At 39.7% G+C, this 23,309-nt stretch overlaps 1 protein-coding gene across 1 annotated transcript in view; it reads left to right on the top strand.

The window, feature by feature from the left end:
• The window catches only part of MDN1 (midasin AAA ATPase 1), a 162,752-nt gene that overhangs the window by 32,067 nt on the left and 107,376 nt on the right, over nucleotides 1–23,309 (top strand). The window contains exons 12-33 of the mRNA XM_075923877.2: nucleotides 257–352; nucleotides 2,086–2,198; nucleotides 2,858–3,006; nucleotides 3,086–3,146; nucleotides 3,690–3,901; nucleotides 5,803–5,906; nucleotides 6,659–6,803; nucleotides 8,068–8,164; nucleotides 10,358–10,471; nucleotides 10,969–11,116; nucleotides 11,295–11,405; nucleotides 12,396–12,547; nucleotides 13,360–13,538; nucleotides 13,849–14,057; nucleotides 16,151–16,297; nucleotides 17,100–17,241; nucleotides 17,960–18,094; nucleotides 18,172–18,310; nucleotides 20,872–21,010; nucleotides 21,121–21,251; nucleotides 21,745–21,889; nucleotides 23,151–23,280. Of these exons, the coding sequence (XP_075779992.2) occupies nucleotides 257–352; nucleotides 2,086–2,198; nucleotides 2,858–3,006; nucleotides 3,086–3,146; nucleotides 3,690–3,901; nucleotides 5,803–5,906; nucleotides 6,659–6,803; nucleotides 8,068–8,164; nucleotides 10,358–10,471; nucleotides 10,969–11,116; nucleotides 11,295–11,405; nucleotides 12,396–12,547; nucleotides 13,360–13,538; nucleotides 13,849–14,057; nucleotides 16,151–16,297; nucleotides 17,100–17,241; nucleotides 17,960–18,094; nucleotides 18,172–18,310; nucleotides 20,872–21,010; nucleotides 21,121–21,251; nucleotides 21,745–21,889; nucleotides 23,151–23,280 (2,998 nt within the window). The remainder of the gene's footprint in view (nucleotides 1–256; nucleotides 353–2,085; nucleotides 2,199–2,857; nucleotides 3,007–3,085; nucleotides 3,147–3,689; nucleotides 3,902–5,802; nucleotides 5,907–6,658; nucleotides 6,804–8,067; nucleotides 8,165–10,357; nucleotides 10,472–10,968; nucleotides 11,117–11,294; nucleotides 11,406–12,395; nucleotides 12,548–13,359; nucleotides 13,539–13,848; nucleotides 14,058–16,150; nucleotides 16,298–17,099; nucleotides 17,242–17,959; nucleotides 18,095–18,171; nucleotides 18,311–20,871; nucleotides 21,011–21,120; nucleotides 21,252–21,744; nucleotides 21,890–23,150; nucleotides 23,281–23,309) is intronic.

The raw sequence follows: 23,309 nt of genomic DNA, 5'->3' as shown, positions 1-23,309 counted from the left end.
GAAAATTCTTTAAAGCTGTGACACTCAGGTATAGAAATGCTTTTTTTTAAAAGTAATTAGGTAATTTTTTTTATGACTCCTTTTGAATTTTGTGCAGTTGGACTTGTGGGGTCACATCCAAAGTCAACTGAAATCAGTGAAAAGAATATCACTGACTTCATTGGGCTCTGGATCAGGCTCAGGGTACCTGAAACGTAGTGATTTCAGTCAAGTTATGCCATATTAATTGAAAATGTTGTGGTTTTTTCCCTGACAGGCATTAGACTGTTTCACAGCTATGCTGTCCAAGCAAGCGAGCAGGCAGAAGATGGCAGAAATTATTGGAAGCAAATTAAACATTTCCAAGAAAAAGGTATATTGAGAAATAATTAGTGTGGCCCTTATTTAAAATATTCTAAATGGCTCAATAAGGAAAAAGTGAAAGATGACTTTTTGTCTGGATGAAACCATTTAATTTCAAAGTTTTAGGCATAAGTAAAACTGATTAGTCATCTGCTGCTACTTTAGCTTTTTATGATAGATGTGGTTTGAAAAATCATTAGTACAGGTAGTAAAGTAATACTAGTCTTAGGAACCCTTCTTTAAAGGACTGATAGTGTATTTGAATTTTTTGGAAATGATTAATTTAAGAATAGCCAGATACTTAACAATTTTTAAAAATATTTGTCTTTTTCCCCTGCTGTTCAGCTGATGATTAGAATGGCCTTTCAACAGGCTCAAGAGCAGCAGCACATAATATACTGAGCACCCCTCTCTGCTTCCTATCTGTGCTCATGATGACTTTCTAACTCTCCTGTTATAGTTTCATCTTTGCTGCTAATGTTTCTGGTAAACAGCTTCTTTTAAAGGGTCTGGGAAAAAAGTATAAATTTAAACTCATTCCAGTTCAATGTGCAGGTGTTGTCGTCATGCTAATCCATGAGAAGCAAAGGACAACTGACAATCAGCAAAACAGTGAAATTGACTAGAATTGTGAGATACACAAAGCAAATGGAAAGTGTTTCCTCTAGTCTTTCAATTGTAGTTAACTAGGGTATCTCAAATATATCTACAACTCCCCCCCCCCCCCCCACACACACACACTATTTAAGTATAGAAACTGAAGAATTAATAATTGCCAAGAATATCCTTTTGAGACAGACATCCTACTGAGTGCCTCTAGACACAAAATATGTTCTGTCTTACTCAACAAGCTGTTTGCTTTCCTGCTTCAGTAGAGCATGGGTTAAACTAGCTAAATTCTGAGACGGGTTTAATTAGCAAGAAGACTGACAAAATAGAACCGTGGTCCCCAACCCGGTGCCCTCGGGCGCCATGGCGCCCGCCGGGCTCTTTATATGCGCCCGCGGAGCAATCTGGGCTGGCAGGTGCCAGCCCCGGGTGCATGGCCGGTCCCGGCGACGCCGCGCGTACCCTTGCCGGCTCCTGCCTTGGCCCCGCCCCCGGGGGCACCGCGCGTGCCCTTGCCGGCTCCAGCGCTGGCCTTGGCCCCACCCCCGAGGGCACCGCGCGTGCCCTTGTCGGCGCCGGCCTTGGCCCCGCCCCCGGGGGCGCCGCGTGTGCCCTGGGCACGGCCCCGCCCTTGGCCCCGCGGCGCTTACGGGGGGAGCACCGGCCCGGGCGCGCGGCGCTTGCCGGGGGGCGCCTTCCCCGGGCGCGTGGCTATGGGGGGGGCCCCGGCCCCGGGCACGTGGCTATGGGGGGGCCCCATCCCCGGGCATACGGCTGGGGGGGGCCGCCCCCGGGCGGGCAAGTGTCCCCGCCCCCTGGCGCCTGGCGGGCGAACGGCCACGCCCCCTGGCACCCGCCAACCTGAAAAGGTTGGGGACCACTGAAATAGAATCATAAGGACATAGGTTCTATAAGAAGCAGAGAGACCTCAGTAGTTGCCCAATGAAAGAAGGACCATTACAGTGAAGGGATGGAACTTGAAAGATTCTAAAATTTAAGTGATTACATTCAAAATATAAAATGTTTTCATAAGCAAATGAGCTTGTTCTGCAATTATACTAGTTGAAAATTGTTAGCATAAAGTATCAGGCAGAATTATGATATACACATGGAGTAATGATGCTTTCTTTACAGGCAGAGTTCTATTGTCAGCTTCATAAACCAGAAATTCTAATAAAGGAACATGAAGTCATTGTGGGAAGAGTGCAGCTCTTGCGGAAGCAACCTCAGGCACTTCTTATACAAAGGTAAAAATGATTATAGCTCCCTTTTCCTGCACCTTTTCCCCTGAGAGCTATTATACATTTTACATTGGAGTTGAATTAATGGAAAGCTAATGTGTAAAAGCCTTATGGTAAGGTTGTATGGCAGCATCATTTTAAGCAAAAGAGTAAGGCTGTTTGTTTTGATACCAGGATCTTATATCAGGACTGTTGTGTCATCATGGAATTTCAAACAAAACAAAGAGATTCTCTGCAACTTTTAAGTTAGAATATCCTGAAATCAGGCTATGACTAGAAATGTTACACCTTTGAGACGGTGTTGGGTGATGACAACAGCAGCTCTGACTTGGAGCATTTGCAGGATGCAGCATCGAAAGCTGTTTTGGTGGTAGGGAAGAAGAAAAATATAAAAGCAAAAGTTTACTGTGAGAATCCCAATTTTTTTAATTAAAATCAATAAAATGAATAACAACAAACCTCCAAAATTTCTCTGTTTGTAGACAGAGAAAACTAACATGTACTAACTAATCTGGTATTTAAACATATATCTTGGAACTGTTTCTGTTAGACATATTTTCTTGTTTAAAAATCAAAGGGTTTGTTGCAACCCTAAGGGGAAAAAATTGGAATGAGAGTTTCTTGAGGTACCTTCTCCTTAACAGCTGCTTTCTCTGGCTTGGTAGGGAGAAGCAAACTTTCTCTGCCACACGCCCATCTTCAGTACTGATTGAACAGCTTGCTATGTGTATTGACAAAGGAGAGCCTGTACTGTTAGTGGGTGAAACGGGAACTGGCAAAACCTCAACTGTCCAGTACCTTGCTCATATTACAGGTAAAATACAGTATGAATATTACACTTTGTGAGTCAATAGAAATACATGAATGATCACTTTGTTTTATTTTGTTTCAAGGACACCATTTGAGGGTTATCAATATGAACCAACAAAGTGACACTGCAGATCTGCTTGGGGGGTAAGTCATTGAATTAGTGAATATATAACAGACTGAAAAGGTGTTCAAGCAAACTTTTATTCAAACATATTTGATTACAAACACAACTGAACTGACCTGTAATTTATAAAAACATGAAATCAGGTGTTTCAGTGAACAAGAATTCTGCTATCACCACTCGCATTCAGGAGCTTGTGCTCTTAAATGGTTTAACTAAGTTCTGTGTACAGGTGTGCAATCTATGGCTGCTAAAATAAAAAGCCAAAGTTACTCACTGCATACATTTAGAGAAATATCTACTAGGTATTTTAGCTGTTAGTCGGAAGGCTGGATTGCCTGTTAGAGCAGTAGGGTTTGTATAAAATTTCATTCCAAGGAGCAAGTATTCATATGTCATTTCAGTCTAATAAACAAATAAAACTTTAGTTTATAATTGATCTGGCTTTCTGCATGACCTCATAACATCTTCAATTTAGGGGAACATATTTTGTCGAATTTCACAGCAATAGATGAGAGTATTTAGCCATGTGACAAATAAATAATTTCTCTCTTGGTCCTGCACAGCTATAAACCAGTGGATAACAAATTGATTTGGCTGCCCTTACGAGAATCTTTTGAGGAACTCTTCTCTCAGACGTTTTCCAGGAAGCAAAATCAAACTTTCTTGGGTCATATCCAGACGTGTTACAGACAGAAACGTTGGCATGATTTACTTAAATTAATGCAGCATGTTCACAAATCAGCCATTAATAAGGAAGCAAAAGAAAACTCATCAGGTAAGAAGTCAACCAAAGCAAGCACTCATCATCAACAGTTCTCTTTGCATCCCTCCACTGGGTTCTGCTTCTCTAGCACATCAAACATAAACTACTTGTCTTCACTTTCGAGGCCCAACACACTGCACTGTATCTCTTCCTGCACTTTATCTCACAGAGATGGACATTCTGTTCTCCTCCATTACACACTTATTCGATTTCTAACAAGCACTACATGCTTCTTCCCATGCTGCCCCTCATACTTGGAGGGAGCGCCTTATATACGTTTGCAAGATTACTTCATTGTCCTCCAACAAATCCTTCCTTAAAACTTTCCCCTGCTGTGATGCCTACAGAAAACTGATACATCTGTCAGTTTCTGTCCTTCGGTTGCCTTTTGTCTTACATTTCAATTGTAAGCTTTTAAAAACATTTTTAAATTAATGGAGATTGCCTATCTCCTAGAACTGGAAGGGACCTTGAAAGGTCATTGAGTCCAGTCCTCTGCTTTCACAGCAGGACCAAGTACCATCCCTGACAAATTTTTGCCCCATCTCCCTAAATGGCTTCCACAAGGATTGAACTCACAACCCTGGGTTTAGCAGGCCAGTGCTCAAACCACTGAGCTATCCCTCCTCCCCCTCTGAACCATTTTGTTCTATTTTTTGTACTGCACCTAGCATTAGAGGACCATAGTTCATTATGGGGGCTCGTAGGGACTATAGTAATACATATAATTAATAATAATAATTGTAACTTTCATACTCCGTGGGGCAAACTGAATTGATTATGTGTATTTTCTTGCCCTTTCTTTAGCTGGTTCTCCTTAGTTATGCACAGATTTAAAATAAGGATATTAAGTATTAGATAAATGACTAATCGAATAGTCGATAGGGTGTCTCCCCCCTAGGGCTGTTGCAATACTTCAAAGGCAAAAGTGCCGAAGCCCGGGGTCAGCTAGGGACTTCCCCCGCTAGTTCCCAGCTGATCCTGGGCTCCATGCGGTACTGCCACCTTGAAATGTCGCAAGGAGCCTGACGCCGGGCTCCCTATGGCATTCGAAGTGGCAGTGCCACACAGAGCAGCTGACCCTGGGCTCTATGTGGCACTGCTGCTTTGAAGTACCCTCTTCTTCCTTACCCCTCCCTCCTGGCTGCATCTGTCTGATAGAGGCAGCAAGGGGGCGGGGGAAGCAACTAGTCGACTATCCTGTCGACTGTCTGATAAGCATTTTGTTAAATGTTAAAGACCATTTTTAATAATTTTCAAAGATAAAACCAAAATGTGCTTAAAGTTCTAATGCAAATGAAAAGTAATGCACAATGGAAAATAAACTTACAAATCTAGTCATGTTAGACATTATGATGTTATATGGAACATTTGTACCTTAGGCAGGTACTTGTTCAAAAACCAAAATGTTATGACAGATGAGTAACAGTACTGGAATATTATCAAGAAACTTAGTTTGTGCATGCCATTCAGTTACAAGAGTGTTCATGGTCAATTTCCTCCATCCCCCCAAATAGATTTTGTAGATTTCTTGTTTCCTGCAGCACAGTTTACTGTTTCACTAGATTGGAAACTACATTTTTCTGATACTGTTGAATGTGTCAGCAGATGACTGCTCCTAGACTTGGAGACTTTTGAGTGGATAGCAGGTTAATTATACTCATGGTACACAGTGTTAAGCTCTTAGAACATTTTAAAAATACACCGTTACAAAACTATAACAGTTTCTTTTTTTTTTTAATTAATGAGATCTGAACTGCAAAACTTGAATATTTTTTCTCTATCAGTTCAGCCAAGCTCCGTCGTCTTGCATTATATTCCATGACTGCAGTCACTTCACAAAATTGTGTTATAGTAATGTGTTTTATGCATTCATTCTAATGTTACAAAAATCAAATTTCTTTTTCTTGTAGGCTCACCACTAAAAGAAAAGTGGGAAGCATTTGGTCTTAGACTGAATCATGCCCATCAACAGATGAAAATGGCAGAAAATTCTCTGATGTTTGCATTTGTAGAGGTATTTAGATATTTCATTTATGACCTTGGGCTAGGAAGTGGAGTATTTAGAATTAAGAGTGCTTAACCAATATTATAAGGTAATTAGGTGCACTGACACGTTTTTCTATGATGCAAAACTTTACAAACAGTAATGATTCCTGTTGATATTTTAAACGACCATTCTTTGTAATTTTATTCACTTGACAACATGCATCAAAGTATATTTGAGTTAGCTAAATTCTTGACCAGTCATTTAATTTAAAAAAATTGCTGGAAAAAGTTCATTTGATCTAAGTAGGTTTTCAATTAACAATGCCTAATTTGGCTGAGAAACAAATGAGCATAGTTTTTGCAAGGTTGCCATCACAGTAAAAAAACCAAATTGGTTTATTCCTATAGCAGTACTGACACTTGTGCTTAGGCAGCACAGTAATGAGTGTGCTGAAAAATAATTTATGCTGGTGCACAAATGAGAAAATTGAACTCTGCTAAAGATGAGTGTAAAATTAGGGTAACTTTTTGAAGCTTGAGGATAAAGTGATCTCTAATCATGGAGAGTGAAAAAACAGATGTATTTTTTTCTGGCTTGCATACTAACTGCTGGCCAACGAGGTGAGGGGGGTACAACCCTCACTGAAATGGAATTTGATTTTCATTCATCTAGACAACCCACAGATTATGAGAGGGTGTAATTTGTGTTTATAGTTTTACCATATGTTTCATATATATTCAGTGGTAAAAGAGCTAACATTGAATTGGTCCCATTTTTAGGGTACTTTGGCACAGGCGGTGAAGAAAGGAGAGTGGATTTTACTGGATGAGATTAATTTGGCTGCAACAGAGACTTTAGAATGCCTGAGTGGCTTACTAGAAGGATCATCCGGCTCACTGGTCTTACTAGACAGAGGAGATACAGGTACTGTTAGTATGTTTATTTGGTATAGCTTGGTGTCTGGCAATAACTGCGTTTGTAAGCCAAGTTGAGGAGACATGGGAAATTATTTGGATTGCAGTGGCACCAGAATGCTGATGAACTGCACTCTGTTTGTCTAGCTGGTCGATAGTAAAGCTTGACTGCAAAAAAGTCAAGTAAAAAAAGCTAACAGAATATTAGAAAACATGAGGAAAGGGACAGATAATAAGCTATTAAATGTCATAATGACACTATCTTTCTGTTGTATGCACAAATGTTGAATACTGTGTGCAATTCTGGTTTCCAGAATCCTCCATGAATTTTATCTTTCTTTTTTCTGCTCTTTTCTGGACTTGCTTCAGTTTGTTCACATCTTTCCTAAAATGTGTGGTGCCTGATTAAAGTTATATCACCTCTGGATTAAATGACAGCAGTGTGCTGCTGTTGTGGTATATCTGAAGATCATGTAAAAATCAACTTGTGCAGAATGCAGTGACCAGTTTAATTAAAAATTCCTCTAATCATTCTGGAGCAACAGTCAGTTGAATTCACCAACTCTCCCTCCAATATGGTTTAAAATCATCTCTTCAGAATCTTTCCCTTACAAAGAGCCAAAGAAAACTGCATTGTCAGTATGACTTCATCTCTTCATATGAGAGGGGGGAAAAAAGTGTACTTAAAGAAAGGCTCCAGTGTATTCATTCTTTGGAAATTGCTGCTGTTGCCAGTTTAGCCTCTCTTTTGAACAGGTGTCTGAAACACCCCTGATTAGGTATTTCATGTCTTCAGAGGTGTGATGCAGAAGAAACTCTGTACATTGAACAGACAGTATGGTGTATAGGGTAGTACACTGTAACTCTGATATGGGTTCAGTTCTTGGCTTTGCCTTTCTTACCTGTTTGGACTGTGCTGGTGTGCATTATAGATAATCGGTTAAGATGCTCCAGGGAACTTTTAGTGCACACCGCTTGAGTCTATATAGGCTAAACTCCACAGAACATTAGTGCATTTTAGAAATCACACCTCTCTAGTGCTCATTAACCTACTGTTGTAGACATGCCCAAATTCACCAGACTCAGTGAATCACTAAAGGTTTGAACAGTGGCATTAGCAAAATGGGAATCCAGGTAACAACGGATAAGTGGTCCAGATGAGGGACTTAAACTGTCTTGAATTAACCAAGAAATGTCTGGTTTACATTATAGTGTTTTGGTTTTCATGCTCCTGTTTGTGAATAGAAGTGAAATATCTTTACTTTTCTTTTTAGAACCTCTGGTGCGTCACCCTGGTTTTCGTTTGTTTGCCTGTATGAATCCAGCTACCGATGTTGGAAAGAGAAATCTACCTCCAGGAATAAGAAACAGGTAGGAAAAAAAGAATAGATTTGTAAAATAGTTAAAATAGCTGTTGGTTTGGATTTTGACTAGCTTCATTCATGTTGATTCATGATACAATACCCTTGTTTGAAGCCCCAGGAAATACACGCTTTGAGAAGTGTTTGTTATAGGATAGTTAAGGCATGCTGATTAAATAGCAGGAGGAAACTACTATTCTGCAGATGTAGAACCTAAAGGGCTGGTTTGGTAACAGTGTAGAAAATTACTTTTTCGGAGTTATTTCTTAAATGTAAGTTGTCAAAAGCTGGGAATGCTGTACCTAAGAATGTATCCGCATGATCTGTATCTTTTTGGAATAATAAAGGCAAGTACTTCAGGTTCCTTTTAACAGTCTTTCTTTGTAACTTTCGGAGTGTTGATGGAAAAGAATATTTAGCCTTCTTCAGGTTAAAGGAAGGTTAGTTTGGAATGGGAGTGGATGTGTGATATTTGGGACTCAGAAGACCACTATGGCTGTGGAAAGTGAGTCTGAGAGAATGTCTTTCTCTAATGTTACCTATCTTACCCAACTTTTGAGTTCTGGTTTCATGTAGTTTCTCTGCTGGCTGTCAAGAAACTTACTCTGAAAAGTCACCATCTGAAAATCATTATTGTTTACTTAGAAGATCTTTTCAGTGTTGTGTTCATCTGCTGTCACTAATGACAAAAATAAGGTTATATTGCTATTAGCTCTGCAGAGCTAATAACAAGAGGAAGAGAGCTGGAGTAAATTCTATCTCTTGAATTATAATCAGAATTCAGTTCCAATAAATTACATTTGTCCACAATCCATTGAAGGCAGTGGAATGTTACAAGTGTAGCAAGCTTTGTTTGACCTGCACAATTATTATTACCAGTGGTGATCCATGAGGTGTGAAGAGCCCAGCTTGACTCTCAGATCCCAGGATGAGTTTCCAGTAGGGAGGTGAATGGGTAACCAGATAACTGGTTACACGGTAAGCATCACACCATCCCTGCTCATCCTGGCTTACTAGCCATTGATGGACCTATTCTCCATGAAATTATCCTAGTTCTTTTTTGAACCTTGTTATAGTCTTGGCCTTCACAGAATCCTTTGGCAAGGAATTCCGGAGGTTGAATGTGCCCTGTGTGGAAAAAATATTTTCTTTTATTTGTTTTAAAGCTGTGGCCTATTAATTTCATTTGGAGACCTCTAGTTCTTGTGTTTTTTTAGAAGGAATAAATAACACTTCTTTAACTACTTTCTCCACACCAGTCTTGATTTTTATAGTACTCTATCATAGCGCCATTTAGTTTTCTCTTTTCCAAGTGGAAAGGTCCCAGTCTTATTAATCTCTCCTCATATGGCAGCCTTTCCAAACCCCTATTATTTTGTTGTCCTTTTCTGAACCTTTTCCAATTTCAGTATATCTTTTTGAGATGAAATGATCACATCTGCACACAGTATTCAAGATGAGGTGTACTGTGGATTTATATAGCGTGAATATGATGTTTTCCTTTATTATGTATCCCTTTATTAATGATGGACAACATTCTGTTAACTTTTTTGACTGCCGCTGCACATCGAGTGGATGTTTTTAGAGAACTATTCACAATGGAGCCAAGATTTTTCCTGAATGGTGACAGCTAATTTGGACCTCAGAATTGTATAGATATAGGTGGGACTATGTTTCCCAATGTGCATGACTTTGCATTTATCAATATTAAAATTAATCTGCCTTTTTGTTGCCCAGTCACCCAGTTTTGTGAGAGGACAAAAATTGGATACGTGGTTTGTTTCACAGCATTTGAGTGATTAATATTGAAAATCAGTTTTCAAAAGTCTGCTCATTATGTCGGTACTTTAATATACAGTAATTGCTGTCTGGAGCTCTGTCACAAACTCCTTTTAGAAGCATGTTTCTTATAGAGCGAATATAAGTTGGTAGACTATATAAAACAGTGCAGGTATTGATACTTTGTATTTAAGTGATATAATACTTAGTCTGTAGTTACATATTACTCTACTTCAGTCAATATTGGTATATTAAGTCAGTAAATCTTGATGGCAAACCTATATTTGATTTGCTGCTTCTGATTTTTTTTTTTTTTAGTATTATATTCTGTGAGAGCTTAACCAGCATTTGATGAAATTTTGCATTGCCTGTCTTTTAATCAGCAGACAAGTATCTAAGTGTTATGGCTTAATTTTTCTCCTAGGTTTACTGAGCTTTATGTAGAAGAACTGCAGAATGAAGGAGACTTGTTGATTCTTATCACAGACTATCTGAAAGGCTTGAATGTTAGCAAAAACACTGTACAGGGAACCATGAAGTAAGTCATATTTATATTTTAACTAAAAGATTTACCTAATGTTGCTTGGATCCTTGATTAGTTTTCTGGGGGCCGGTAAAATGAAAATGTACATGTTTCATTTAAATCTTTGCTCTGGGGTGGGCCAGGAATGAAGGGGTTCAGTATGAAGGCTGCCCCAGCAAGAGAGGACAACTCTAGCCTTCTTTCACTTCAGCATCTTGGGACCACGAAGAAGTGTCTCTCCCTGGCCTCTGCAGCTCCAGCAGGCACAGCCGGGGAGAGGTGCATATTTCCCAGGCTGTAGCAGGCCCAGGTTCATCTGGACCCTTGCACTCCCCAGCCAGAGTGAAGAATTCAGCAAGCTGCAAGCAATATCCCTGTACGAGTTGTGTGTGGGGGGGGGGGCAGCTTCACACAGGGATTAAATCCCTCAGGGAAATGCTTTGATACTAGAAATTAACAACTCCACAGCAATGATGAAATAAAAATAAATGGTTTCACTCTTTATTTTGTAGCTTTTATTTATCTGTGAGAAAGGAGTCAGAAACAAAATTAGTGGATGGGACTGGCCATAGACCTCACTACAGCCTTCGTACACTTTGCAGGGCTCTGAGATTTGCAGCATCTAACCCATGTAAAAATATACAGCGCTCACTGTATGAGGTAATGATTTTTGTGTGTGCTTTTGTTCCTAAGTGTGTGTTCACTACAAAATCTACTTGGATAAAGGAATACAAGAAAAATCATATTTTTTAAGAGTATCAGATATCAAACTATGTCTAAAAAACTAAAGCTTAAACAGATTATCATGTCACAATAGAAAATAACTTTTCTCTTTTAGGGCTTTTGCTTGGGTTTCCTGACACAGCTTGACAGAGTTTCTCACCCAATTGTTCAAAAGCTAATTTGCCAGCATATTGTCTCTGGCAATATCAAAAGTCTCCTTAAGCAGGTAATAACTTTTGAATATTTTGGGATGTATAATTTTACTAGATTGCTTTTAAATAAATGTTCCATTGTTGAACACACTTCAGTAATTTTAAATGTTCTAAAATGCTAAAAATGTAAACATATCCTATTAGTTGCTTCTGATAAAATGTTTTTCATCTAATTTAAACTATATGGTTTAACCGTGATGTTTTCCAAGTTAACTTGTTCTTTTATCTGAAAACATTGAACCATTGATGCAGAGAACTTGTATATGACTGAATCTTTGAGAACGGGCCAAGTACTACTAGGCCAATTTTAGTATTGGTGACTCTAATTCTGAAGTAGGGGCACTGGATGCAGGGGAGGAGCTTGCTGTCTTCCTCATCTCCCACACGCTACTTGCCCTAGCCCAGAGCCCGCACTCCACAATCTCTCCTGCACTCCAACCATCTGCCCCAGTCCAGAGCCCATACTCCAAATCCCCTCCAATCCCCAAACTCCTTACCAGAGCCATAAGCAGGTATGTGTGTTGAGGGGAGAATGCCAGGACTTGGACCTTTTCAAGCCACCACCAAAAATTATAATGAAATATAATGAACAGAGATGCCTGTCTCCTAGAACTGGAAGGGACCTTGAAAGGTCATCAAGTCCAGTCCCTTGCCTTCACAGCAGGACCAAGTACCATCCCTGAAAAATTTTGCCCCAGATCCCTAAACGGCCTCCTCAAGGATTGAACTCACAACCCTGGGTTTAGCAGGCCAATGCTCAAACCACTGAGATTTCCCTCCCTTGAATTACACAAACCTGCGGCCCCTACTTGTAAATGGAACATGTTTACTCCATATTTTCTGTCTAAATTTCTGTAACCCCAGTTTTCAGAGTAGCACTTCACTTTAAAACTGAGAACTGGTAATCGGGGGGATCTGAGGTTCTGTTCACAGGTCTGCCATAGGCTTTTGACATTGAACTAATCACCAATGTCACTTTCTGTTTTTTCTGTGCTGTTTTTCAGCCACTGCCGGAGCCTCAAGGTGGGAGAGCTGTACAGATAGAAGGTTACTGGATTTCAGTAGGGGATAAGGAACCTATGATAGATGAAAGCTACGTACTGACTTCTTCTGTTAAACTTAATCTGAAAGACATTGTCAGAGTTGTATCTGCAGGGTATGTTTTGTTTCAATTTTTATGTCAGAATACAAAATTAAAAAGACAATACAGATTTCTATAATTCAGGTTGATGTATAATGAGATTGCCTATCTCAGTTATATTTCTTTACATCTGTTAACTTTCTATTCCCCACTCAAATTTAATGTTACCCCTTAAATCTTAATAGATTGGAATATATGTCAATATGAAAAGGGAGTAATTTTTCACACCTGACCTGCACAAAACCCGATTGTAGGAATTGCATGCCAACTTTCAAGAATGACTTTTGACCAGTAGCTAGTTGTGAGGAGTGTGTGTGCATGTCACTTGTTCTGTTCCAAGACAAGAACATAAGCACAATAGAACCTCAAGGTTACAAACATCAGAGTTACTATCTGAGCAACCAATCACACACCTCATTTAGAATGAGAAGTATTCAATGAGGCAGCAACAGAGACCAAAAAAAGCCAGTACAGTAAAGTACTGTGTTAAATGTAAACTGCTAGAAACTAAAGGGCAAAGGAAAATAATTATTTTTCTTCTTTTAAACTTTCAAAGTTGCTTAAGTCAGTGTTCAATTGTAAATTTTTGGAAGAACCACCATGATTTTTTGTGAACACGGAGTAGCTGTGTGATTTTTGGGTGAGTCCCTTAATGTAAATAAGACACTGAGAGGCTAAATTGTAGACTCTTGATAATCCGTTACACTAGGCTCTGAAAATCTCAGACAGTACAGATGCATTAATTCCTTCTCATATATGTACAGGATATTTCTGTAAGCCAACCTAAAATACTGCTTCCAAAATACTGTCTTTGCTGTTCCTTGAAGGACTCATCCAGTGCTAATTCAAGGAGAGACATCAGTTGGTAAAACCAGTTTAATTCGTTGGTTGGCTGCAGCTAGTGGGAACCACTGTGTGCGGATTAACAATCATGAACATACTGATATCCAGGAGTACATTGGCTGTTACACATCAGATGCTTCTGGGAAGCTGATGTTTAAGGAAGGTGAGGTCATTGCTTTCCACATTTACCTCTAATTGCCTTCTGTTTTACATGTTAAACAGACCTGAAAAAAGCTTTTCCTTTCTCTTGTCACAGTTGCTTCAGAGCAAATATGAACTGTCAAGCAATTAGTTCAGTTGTGCAGATCTCCGATTATCATGTTGAAGATTTTCTTTTGTTCATCCATCTCTTGTTCTTTGGTCCATTACACTGACAGGGGGAAGCTAAAGGGTTTAACAACTTCAGTGGTGCTGCACATCTTTTTTTTTTTTTGTACGTCTCCATGCAGTTTACTTTTTGTGTTTCCTCATAGGTGTCCTGATTGATGCTATGAGAAAGGGCTACTGGATTATCCTTGATGAACTTAATTTGGCTCCCACGGATGTTCTAGAAGCACTCAATAGACTGCTGGATGATAACAGAGAGCTGTTTATAACAGAGACACAAGAAGTTGTTAGAGCTCATCCTCGATTTATGCTGTTTGCTACACAGAATCCACCAGGACTGTATGGGGGCAGGAAGGTTTGTCAATCTGACTTGTTGCTCTTGGTTATTGTTACATTAGGAAGAAAGTTTCACCAGGTTATTCTTTCAGTGGTGCAGAGATCTGTGTCTCAGAAACTCATACATATCAGAGAACAGTGTGAAAATGCCAAAGAGTAGTGGAAGGGAAGATGGCCTTGTAGCCACTGCACTGGACTGCTTGCCTGTATGGCCTTGGGCAAGTCACTTAGACTATAGCTACATTGCAAATGGGGTATGATTCCTGGTGTCCATAGATGATGCACATTAGCTCAGCATGAACTAGCATGCTAAAAATCATAGTGTGGACATTGTAGTGCGGGCTGCAGCTTGGGATAGCCACCTGAATCTCAAGCCCACCTGACCCCCTAGGTCCAAACTAGGGTGGCTGTCTCAGGCTGAGCTAGTGTGAGTCTATCTACCTGCAGTGGGAATGCCACCTTCTGGCTGCAGAGTAGACGTACCCTCAGTGTCTCAGTGCCTAAGTTCCCATCTGTAAAATGTTGTGAGGATACATTATAAGTGCACAAATACTAGAGCTGTAAATGCCATGGAAAAGCCTATATATAAAGAGAACAAATGTGTGCTCTAGAGCAGTGGTTCTCAAAATTACTTGAACATGGTCCTACTTCTTTGTAGCAATAAAGCCTCCCCTCACTCCCTAGGCACCCAGCTCTCCAACCACCCAGCTCTGAATATGCACAGTATTTCTTTTTCCTAAAGCTTCTCATGTATGCTGCCTTTCTCCAGAATATATTCTGCACCCACCAGTTTGAGAACCTCTGCTCTAGGGAGAGATCTAGCCTGCCAGCCTCGGCAGAAGGAACATTTCTGAGTTATGAAGTTGTTTGCCCAACAAGACTATATAGCAATTTCAATAGTTTTTAATTTAAAAATCTGGTATGTCCGTCTCAGGATCCAAATGCTGATTTGATTTACACTTGAAAATTCTGGGTTCCTAACTGACTAGCCCATTACTCTTGTGGATGAGTATGAAAAGCTGTCTCCCTTTCTTTTCCTTGTACAGTAAACTTCCGATAATCCGGAACCTTTAGGACCCAGGGGGTGCCGGATTATCAGATTTGCCGGACTATCGGAAGGCGGGGCTATGAGGGGTCTGGGGTGGGGGGGGATGCCACCCCAGATCCCTCATAGCCCCCCCCCTTCCGATAGTCCGGCTCTGCCCCAGGCGACCCCGATTCAGCCGCTGCTGGTCAGTTTCAGCAGCGGCTGAATTGGGGACGCCTGCAGCAGAGCAGCTAGAGTGCTGCCGGGTTGGTCCGGTAGCGCCGACCCTTAGTGCAGCGAGACCAACTTGGCAGCACCCCAGCTGCTCTGCCCCAGGTGTCCCCAAGTCAGCCGCTGCTGATACTGATCAGCAGCTAGGCAGAGCTGCTCTGCGCCGGGCTTCCTCGATGCAGCGGCTGAATCTGGGAAGCTGGGGGCAGAGCAGCTCCAATGGTCCGGCTGCCCGGAGCACTTCCAGGTTCCTGATGGTGCCGGACCATCAGATGCCGGACCATTGGAGTTTTACTGTAAATGAAGCCAACAACTATTGCTTTTCATGAACAGCAAATACATGTGCACTTTTTCTCAAGTTCAGTATTTGGTGCAACTAGCTGAGAGGTGCCAAAGGAAAATTTGGCAAAGTAGCAGAGAGTAGGCAGGTAATCTCATTCTTTACAAGAGAAACAAGTTGGAGACCAGTGTTCAGACTCAGCCTTTGTTCAGACTTGCCAGTCACAAGAGACACCAAGAAATGTTCAGAGCAGGTCAGTAGCTTTTCTGGTGGCCACTACTTAACGGTTGAGCAAAGATGTTAAGCATGCTTCTAAGTGCTTTGCTGAATCAGAGCCTCAGTAATCAAATATTTAACTGGACTGATTTATTTAGTTGTCCTAGACTACTGGAGAATAGGACTTTTGTATCTTTAATGTCCCTTTGGGAAGTATAAGCACTATCCTATCTATTCCTCCTTCTACTGGATTTTTAACCACTAAATCATCAGCTTCCTGTAAATGCAGGATGTACTTTACAAGGATTAAAGGGGTAAAGCAAAATTCAGAAATACCATTCTCAAATGTACATTTTAGGTGCTATCTAGAGCCTTCAGGAATCGTTTTGTGGAGTTACATTTTGATGAACTGCCAAGTGCTGAGTTAGAAACAATCCTTCACAAGCGATGCAGTCTGCCACCTTCTTACTGCAGTAAACTCGTCAAAGTTATGCTGGATTTGCAGGTATTGGAGTCTTTTCTCCTTTTAATATAGAAGTAAAATTAAGGCCTTTAAAAAACTGTATAACATAACAGTGATATCTCTAATATAAAATATCCAAGTTTGCAGATTTATATAAATTTTCAGTTTGAAAAAATTCATCTCACAAAGCTTTTTACCCAGGAAAGCTTATGCCCAAATAAATCTGTTAGTCTTTAAGGTGTCACAGGAGTCATTGTTTTTGCAGATACAGAGGCGTAACAGTGCTACCCCTCTCAGACTTCACAGTTTGAGTTTTTGTTTCAGAGCAAAAACAAATTCAGTGGCTACTAGTGCCTCATTTTTTATTTCTTTTGTTTAAATACTTGTATTATTACACACCCTCTTTTTTTCTAGACATTAGATGCTGAAAAAGATTGATAGTGATTTCTTGGGTCATACTACCCAAGAACGTGTATTATAATTAAGAAATTTTTGGGTTGCCCATTGACCTGTCTTTTTTCTCTTTAATAGCCAGTTAGGTCTGGTTGGTTACTTAATAAAGGATGTTTCTTTTAGAAACAAATGCAACAATAAAAATTGGAAGTACCTCTTCCTCCCTCCTCTTCTCTAGAATTGAATATTGTTAGACATTTTTATATACTGGAATATAGTGCAATTCACAATACTAATATACTTCTGTGCAGAATCCAAATCCTGACTTCAATTATAATGATAGAAAGTATGAGGCTGGATTAGGAATTTATTCGGTTTAATTTTCATTGAAGTCCATTTGAATGATTGATACATACTCAATTTTAACTGTCCTCTTTTTCTCACTTGGTAGTCTTACCGCAGAAGTTCAACAGTATTTGCAGGGAAGCATGGTTTCATTACTCTTCGAGATCTGTTTCGTTGGGGTGAAAGATACAGATTGGCAGAACAGACAGAGAAGGATTATGACTGGCTTCAGCATTTAGCAAATGATGGTATGTCTTTAGCCTGTTCTTCATGATGCTTTATTTTGTTAAGAATGTATTTTTTCAAACCACACTTTTCAAATTCAAATATTTGTCCCTCGTTACTGAGCAGTAACATTGTATGATGGGTTACACCCCTGTATTCACATCCTACACACTGTTATAATAATCTTTGTAAAAAGTATGCCTTGAAAGGTTTCATTTGAAAACTCATTATTTGTTGCTCGGTGTTGTCCTCTTAAAACATGTGTGGGAATATTGGATATGTTGTTATAGGATTCCCCTCTATGATGTTATGAACTTGTATTCCAAACCCCACAATCCTGCCCATGCAGAAGTCAGGTTTGTCCTAAAAAAGGAAAATAATGTGTGCTTGACTTCATTTGCATTTAAGAAACAAGCCAATTTCATGTCTCAGCTGTTCAGCGAGCAATGGAAGTCGTGGGGTGTCACAAGTAAAAGCTACCTCACATCACCCAGAAACAAATGACTTGGTTGAAAGATTTAGTGGGATCCTAAAATCTATGTTGGGAATGACTTACGCGTTGGAGACTGTTTGTGAGCTGTTGAGGCTGGAGGCAACAGCTGCAAGGCCCTGTAAAAGGCATCCTAAGTTACAGGGCAGGGGTAATGCAGCTTCTCACTAGTCTGAGTTTTTCCCCTGTTATGTCACACTTTCCACTTTAGAGATCAAAGCAAACATTAATTTCTCTTGCTTTATTTACAGGTTTCATGCTTCTGGCAGGCAGAGTCAGGAAACAGGAGGAAGTGGATGTTATTCAAAGTGTCCTTGAAAAGCATTTTAAGAAGAAATTGTATCCCTGCTCTCTCTTCTCAGAGGAAAGTGTGAGAAAGCTATTGGGTGAGTTTGCAGAAAGAACTAAATCAGAAGCTTGATGTGTGTGATTAAAGCTAATGAACTTTTTCTTTATTGGGCAGTTAAATCATCTACACAGATGTCAGTGATGGACAGCGAGTTTAGTCATGTTGTCTGGACTCAAGGGATGAGGAGGCTTGCAATTCTGGTAGGACGAGCCCTGGAATTTGGCGAACCAATACTGCTAGTGGGAGACACTGGGTAACTTGTTTTTCTGTTACAGTAATGAATTGTTCTGTTTGACCGTGATTCATCATGGTCCTTAACTGCATACCTATATTTAAACACTTACGATAGTAAAACTACTTATGCCTAAAGAGGGGCCTTGCTCTTTCAGGGCCTTTGTGAATCTAAAATTGTCTCAAAAGTCAAGACAAAATTGTAGCTTTGCAGAGGAACTTCTTTAGAGTGCTGTATTGGAGTGCATCAGTTTCAGAGGGGAGGAAAAAAAGGATTTCTTGTATTTTTTTTTTTTTTTAACCTAATTTGCACAGCAGTGTTATGTAAAGTTGCTGGGAATGTATTGAAACTGAAATGGAGAGAAGTGGATTTTTTTTCTCCTTCAGGAACTGACTCTGTTACACTGGGGCTTTGTCTACACTGCTGTTTTTGCTGGCATTGAGTATGCAAATGTGGCGCAGATTAGCACATCACTGCTCCTCATTTGCATAATTTATGCACACTGTTTTTTGCGCAAAAGGTTTTTGTGGGGGGAAAAAAAGTAGTGTGGACTTTTTTAACGCAAAAAAACCATTTTCTGCAAGATGCTTATGTCTCTCCTGGGGGGGGCATAAGGATCTTGCAGAAAACAAGGGGTTTGTGCAAAAAAAAAAAAAACCCATCCACGCTGCTGCTTTTTGCATAAAAAGAAAGGACAGGAAATATGCTAATGAGATCACAACTTATGCTAATGAGTCCCTCATTAGCGTATTTTCTGCTGGAAGATCTCACAGTGAAGACGAAACCTGGTATTCTAACAGTTGCATACGTTTCTCATTAAACCTGGAAAAGTTAGTAATAAATGTGGAGAGCGTTGAACATATTTACATATGTACCAGGATTCTTGCTTGTCCTCTTTATTCTTTTTGGCAAGCAGGAAAAAAAAGTCATGAAAGCAGATCTTAATGATGGCTATAATTTAGTATGCAGTAGCTTGATGAGAAACTTAGGACATGTCTACGCTGCACTTTTATCATAAAAACTTGTGTTGCTCAGTAGTGTGAACCTCCCTGCCATCAAACAACAAAAGTTGTAACAATTAAAAGCACCAGTGTGGACAGTGCTTTGCCATCAGGAGATGCTCTCCTGCCAACAAAGCTACCACCACTTGCTACGCTTGTAGCTTACAACGGCATGGCTATAGTAGTATTGCTGTGCCAATATAGGGTATGCGGAGTAGACACAGCCTTAAAAAGAGGATGAAGCTGGGAAAGAAGAAACGCAATTAATTAAATGCTACAAGAGACATGGGATGCTACTTGGAAAAGAATAAATCTTGTGTAAATCTTTGAGTTAAACAGACAAGACCTTTCATTTCATAGTCTTTCAAAATCAACGATTGCTTGTGTTCAAGCCTGTAAGGAGAACTATAGCAGCAAAGGGATACATTAGTTGCTTGTCAAAGGTTTCTTCTCTTGGAATTTAAGCTGTCACTTATAGTTCAATACTTTGTTCACAAAACGTTAATCTTTTAATGGGGCTAGGTATAGTCCTCTGTGTAGGTGGGTAGTGTTGCTTCAATCTTGGAATTCTCCTCAGACCTCCTTCTGAATTATATTTAGTCTCCTGCAGTGGAGTTCTGTAGAGTCAGTTTATGAAAGGAGAAAGAGAGGTCAAAATGAATCTAAACAAATACTACTTCTGAATGTATGGCCACTGCAGATCTAGGTTGGACCCACCACCCTCTTCCTAAGAGTTCTTTCTGGGACAGTTGGAGGTGGAATGGAACACAAAGGATGGGTGTATAGCTTTAGGCCTTGTTCAAACACATAATTGCACCAGTTACATTGGCTTAACACTACAGTTAACAGCTGTGTGGATAGGTGCAAGCATTACTGATAGAAACCTGTTCTAAACCTGGATGAAAACACCAATACACCGATGTTGCACCAGTTTAGCAAAAAGTGTGATGACTAAATTAGTTAAACCCATGCAGTTTTGTGTAAGGGCGTGCCCATAGGGGCTAATCTCTGGAACATTCAGATCCTTGAGTTGTGTGTGTGTTAAGGCATGCAATGTTTACTAATGGTGTTGCATTTTATAATCATGTCATGACTTCTGCAGTATGGCTCTGCAAAAGGCAATACATATGGATAATTTTACTTACTTGTAAATAATAATTTCTTCTGGTGTGAGGCTAACATTTTTCCTTTGGGCCTTCTAGTATTTTATGATGCCTTAATCATTGATACATTACGCATCAATTTAGAGATGGTTTGGGGATGTGAAATTTATCTTTGTAAAGTCCAAGTGAAATTTGAGGGTGCAGGTCTCTCAGTCATATTGTTCTGAATAATGGTGGCAATACTGCTATAGCTGTATACCAAAAGTGCATTTAATTTAATTTTGTAAGGTGGGTCAGCTTTCAGAGAAGGAAATTCATGGGAGTAAGAGGAATAGCATGGTGAGGGCGTTGCCCTACAGGGCTTGGACGAAATTCAGTTTGAATTGTTTTGTTGCTGAAATGGGCTTTAATGTGATTATGGTTCCCTTCTGTTTTTGTTCTAATTTGACCTCATTAGTTTTCTTTGTTCCTGTAACAGATGTGGCAAAACTACAATTTGTCAGATATTTGCAGCCTTGGTAAATCAGAAATTATATTCTGTGAACTGCCATTTGCACATGGAGACATCGGACTTCCTGGGTGGACTACGGCCAGTCAGACAGAGATCAAAGGACAAGGTCTGTTTCATGAGGACAGGTGACTGGTATCACTGAGCTTTAGTATGGTCAGGAGTGCAGAGAATGACAAATCCATGCTGAGTCATCTTTTTTGTCCCCATAACTCCTAGGAGGATTTTGACAGTTGTAGACTCTTTGAATGGCATGATGGACCTCTTGTTTTAGCAATGAAGGAAGATGGCTTTTTTCTCCTGGATGAGATTTCATTAGCTGATGATTCTGTGTTGGAAAGACTTAACAGGTATGCATTCCAAGTGTTATGCAGACTTCCACCAGGGCTTATCACAAAAATGAGTTAAATGGATGTTCTCAGTTGCACTGGTAATGCATTTGCTGTAACTTGTCAGATTTATATTCCATAAACTTGAAGACTAATTCACTGTGCTCTTCATCAAGCTTCAGCTGTGACCATTATTTTTGGCATTGAATTTATCAGGGAGATTTTTTGAAAGGTCAGTGTTACAGTGTAACTCTTCTGACCAACCACTTAACACAGATTTTTACTTGAAGGTGAAATATTGTCAGTTGGGAAGTATAAATAGAATTTATCACTTTACTTTTACTGAAACCTATTATACCGTTTTGTGACTTAACTTTGTTTAGTTTGATTTCTATGTTGTGGAAAAGGTGGGATATTTTTTTTCTTAGAAAAGACTGGTGACTTTCTAACGTGTAAGCTATGGAATTTAAATAATACAAATTTAAATACAATTTGTTTTTAATCTAATGATTAGTGTTCTTGAAGTTGAGAAGACACTGGTGCTTGCTGAAAAAGGTAGTCAAGAAAATGAGGATAGTGAAGTAGAACTGCTGATTGCGGGAAAGAAATTTCGTATCCTAGCAACCATGAACCCAGGAGGTGACTTTGGGAAAAAAGAGGTAAATTCCAAGAGGCCGCAGGAATTACGACCAGTATGTGCAGCTTGGTATAGGTCCCAGCATGCATGCAATGTTGTATATTGGAGTCTGTCTCTTGACTCTGAAGGAGGACTAAGGACACCGGTATACTATTAATTTAGCAATATAAATGAGCATGCAACATAATAACAAAGAAAATTGTGGACACTGAATCACATAAGTACAGTTGATATGCAGAGCACTATTGGTAAACAAAGTGTAATTTGCACTAAACTAAATCCAAATCCAGTTCTTGTAGTGGGGTCTTTATGGTATGGTGTGGGGATACAATGTCAGATTGTGCTCCTGGAAGAGACAAAAATAGACAGCTAAAAGTTGTGATCTGGGTGTCTCCAAAAAATGGACAAGAATATCCACAAAATCAGAACTACAGATATCAAAATTTGAAAACCATTTATAATTCAACACAAGGGAGCAATTAAGGAAGGTATTCAAATTCAACCCTTTGTGATGAATTTAAGAATAAATGGACACAATTCAGATATTGAGAATGGCAACATCCAAAAGCTAGTGGGGGAACACTTTAACCTGTCTGGGCTCACCGTTTTACACTAGCAAGTTGCCATTCTTGGACAGAAAAACTTCAAAAACAGACTGCAGAGAGACACTGCTGAGCAGGATTCATATGCAAATTTGACACCGTGAACCTACTAAATAAACATGGAGTGGTTCTCAAATTACAGTAGGTAATTTCCCATTCAGTGCCTTCTCATCACTGTAGAGATTAACCACTTCCATTCTAGGGATGTAATAATAAAAAAAAAGTTAAAAATGTAACTGTGTAACCATTAAAAATCCTGGTGGCTACGGTTACATGTGTTGCCGCCTCTGGAGTATAAACCTTAAGAACTATAAGCTTTATTCTGCAGAGCCTGCAGCGTGGGGTGACAGCTGGCTCCTCAGGCGCAGGGTCAAGAACCAGCATGTTACTGTAATAGAAATCGATAAGCTGATGCTTATCAGTTAACCATTTAAATGGTTACACTCGTACATCCCTAAACCATTCTGATTTAATTAGAACTGTTTTCACACTCCCATCTCTATCTTTCTCCCCTTCCCCCCACCTTTTAGTCTTTTTTTTTTTTTTCTCTTCATCATCTGAGGAATTGAGTTGTAGCTAACGAAAACTTATGTTCTAATACTCTAATAAATTTGTTAGTCTTTAAAGTGTCACCAGAATCCTTGTTGTAGTGGCTATATTGTTACATTTTATTGCCTGCAGCTTTCTCCTGCACTGCGCAACAGATTTACTGAGATATGGTGTCCACAAAGCAATAGTCGTGAGGATTTAATACAGATCGTAAAGCACAATCTTCATGCAGGGTTGTCTCTCGACAGAATAAACCATCAAGGTAAGGGTAACTTAGTGTCATGTCAAATT

This window comes from Pelodiscus sinensis, chromosome 3 (assembly GCF_052426305.1).
Source record: "Pelodiscus sinensis isolate ZL-2025 chromosome 3, ASM5242630v1, whole genome shotgun sequence".
In the NCBI taxonomy this organism is placed as follows: Eukaryota; Metazoa; Chordata; order Testudines; family Trionychidae; genus Pelodiscus; species Pelodiscus sinensis.
Note: the sequence above shows the minus strand (reverse complement) of the source record. Positions and strands in the feature narration are given on the sequence as shown.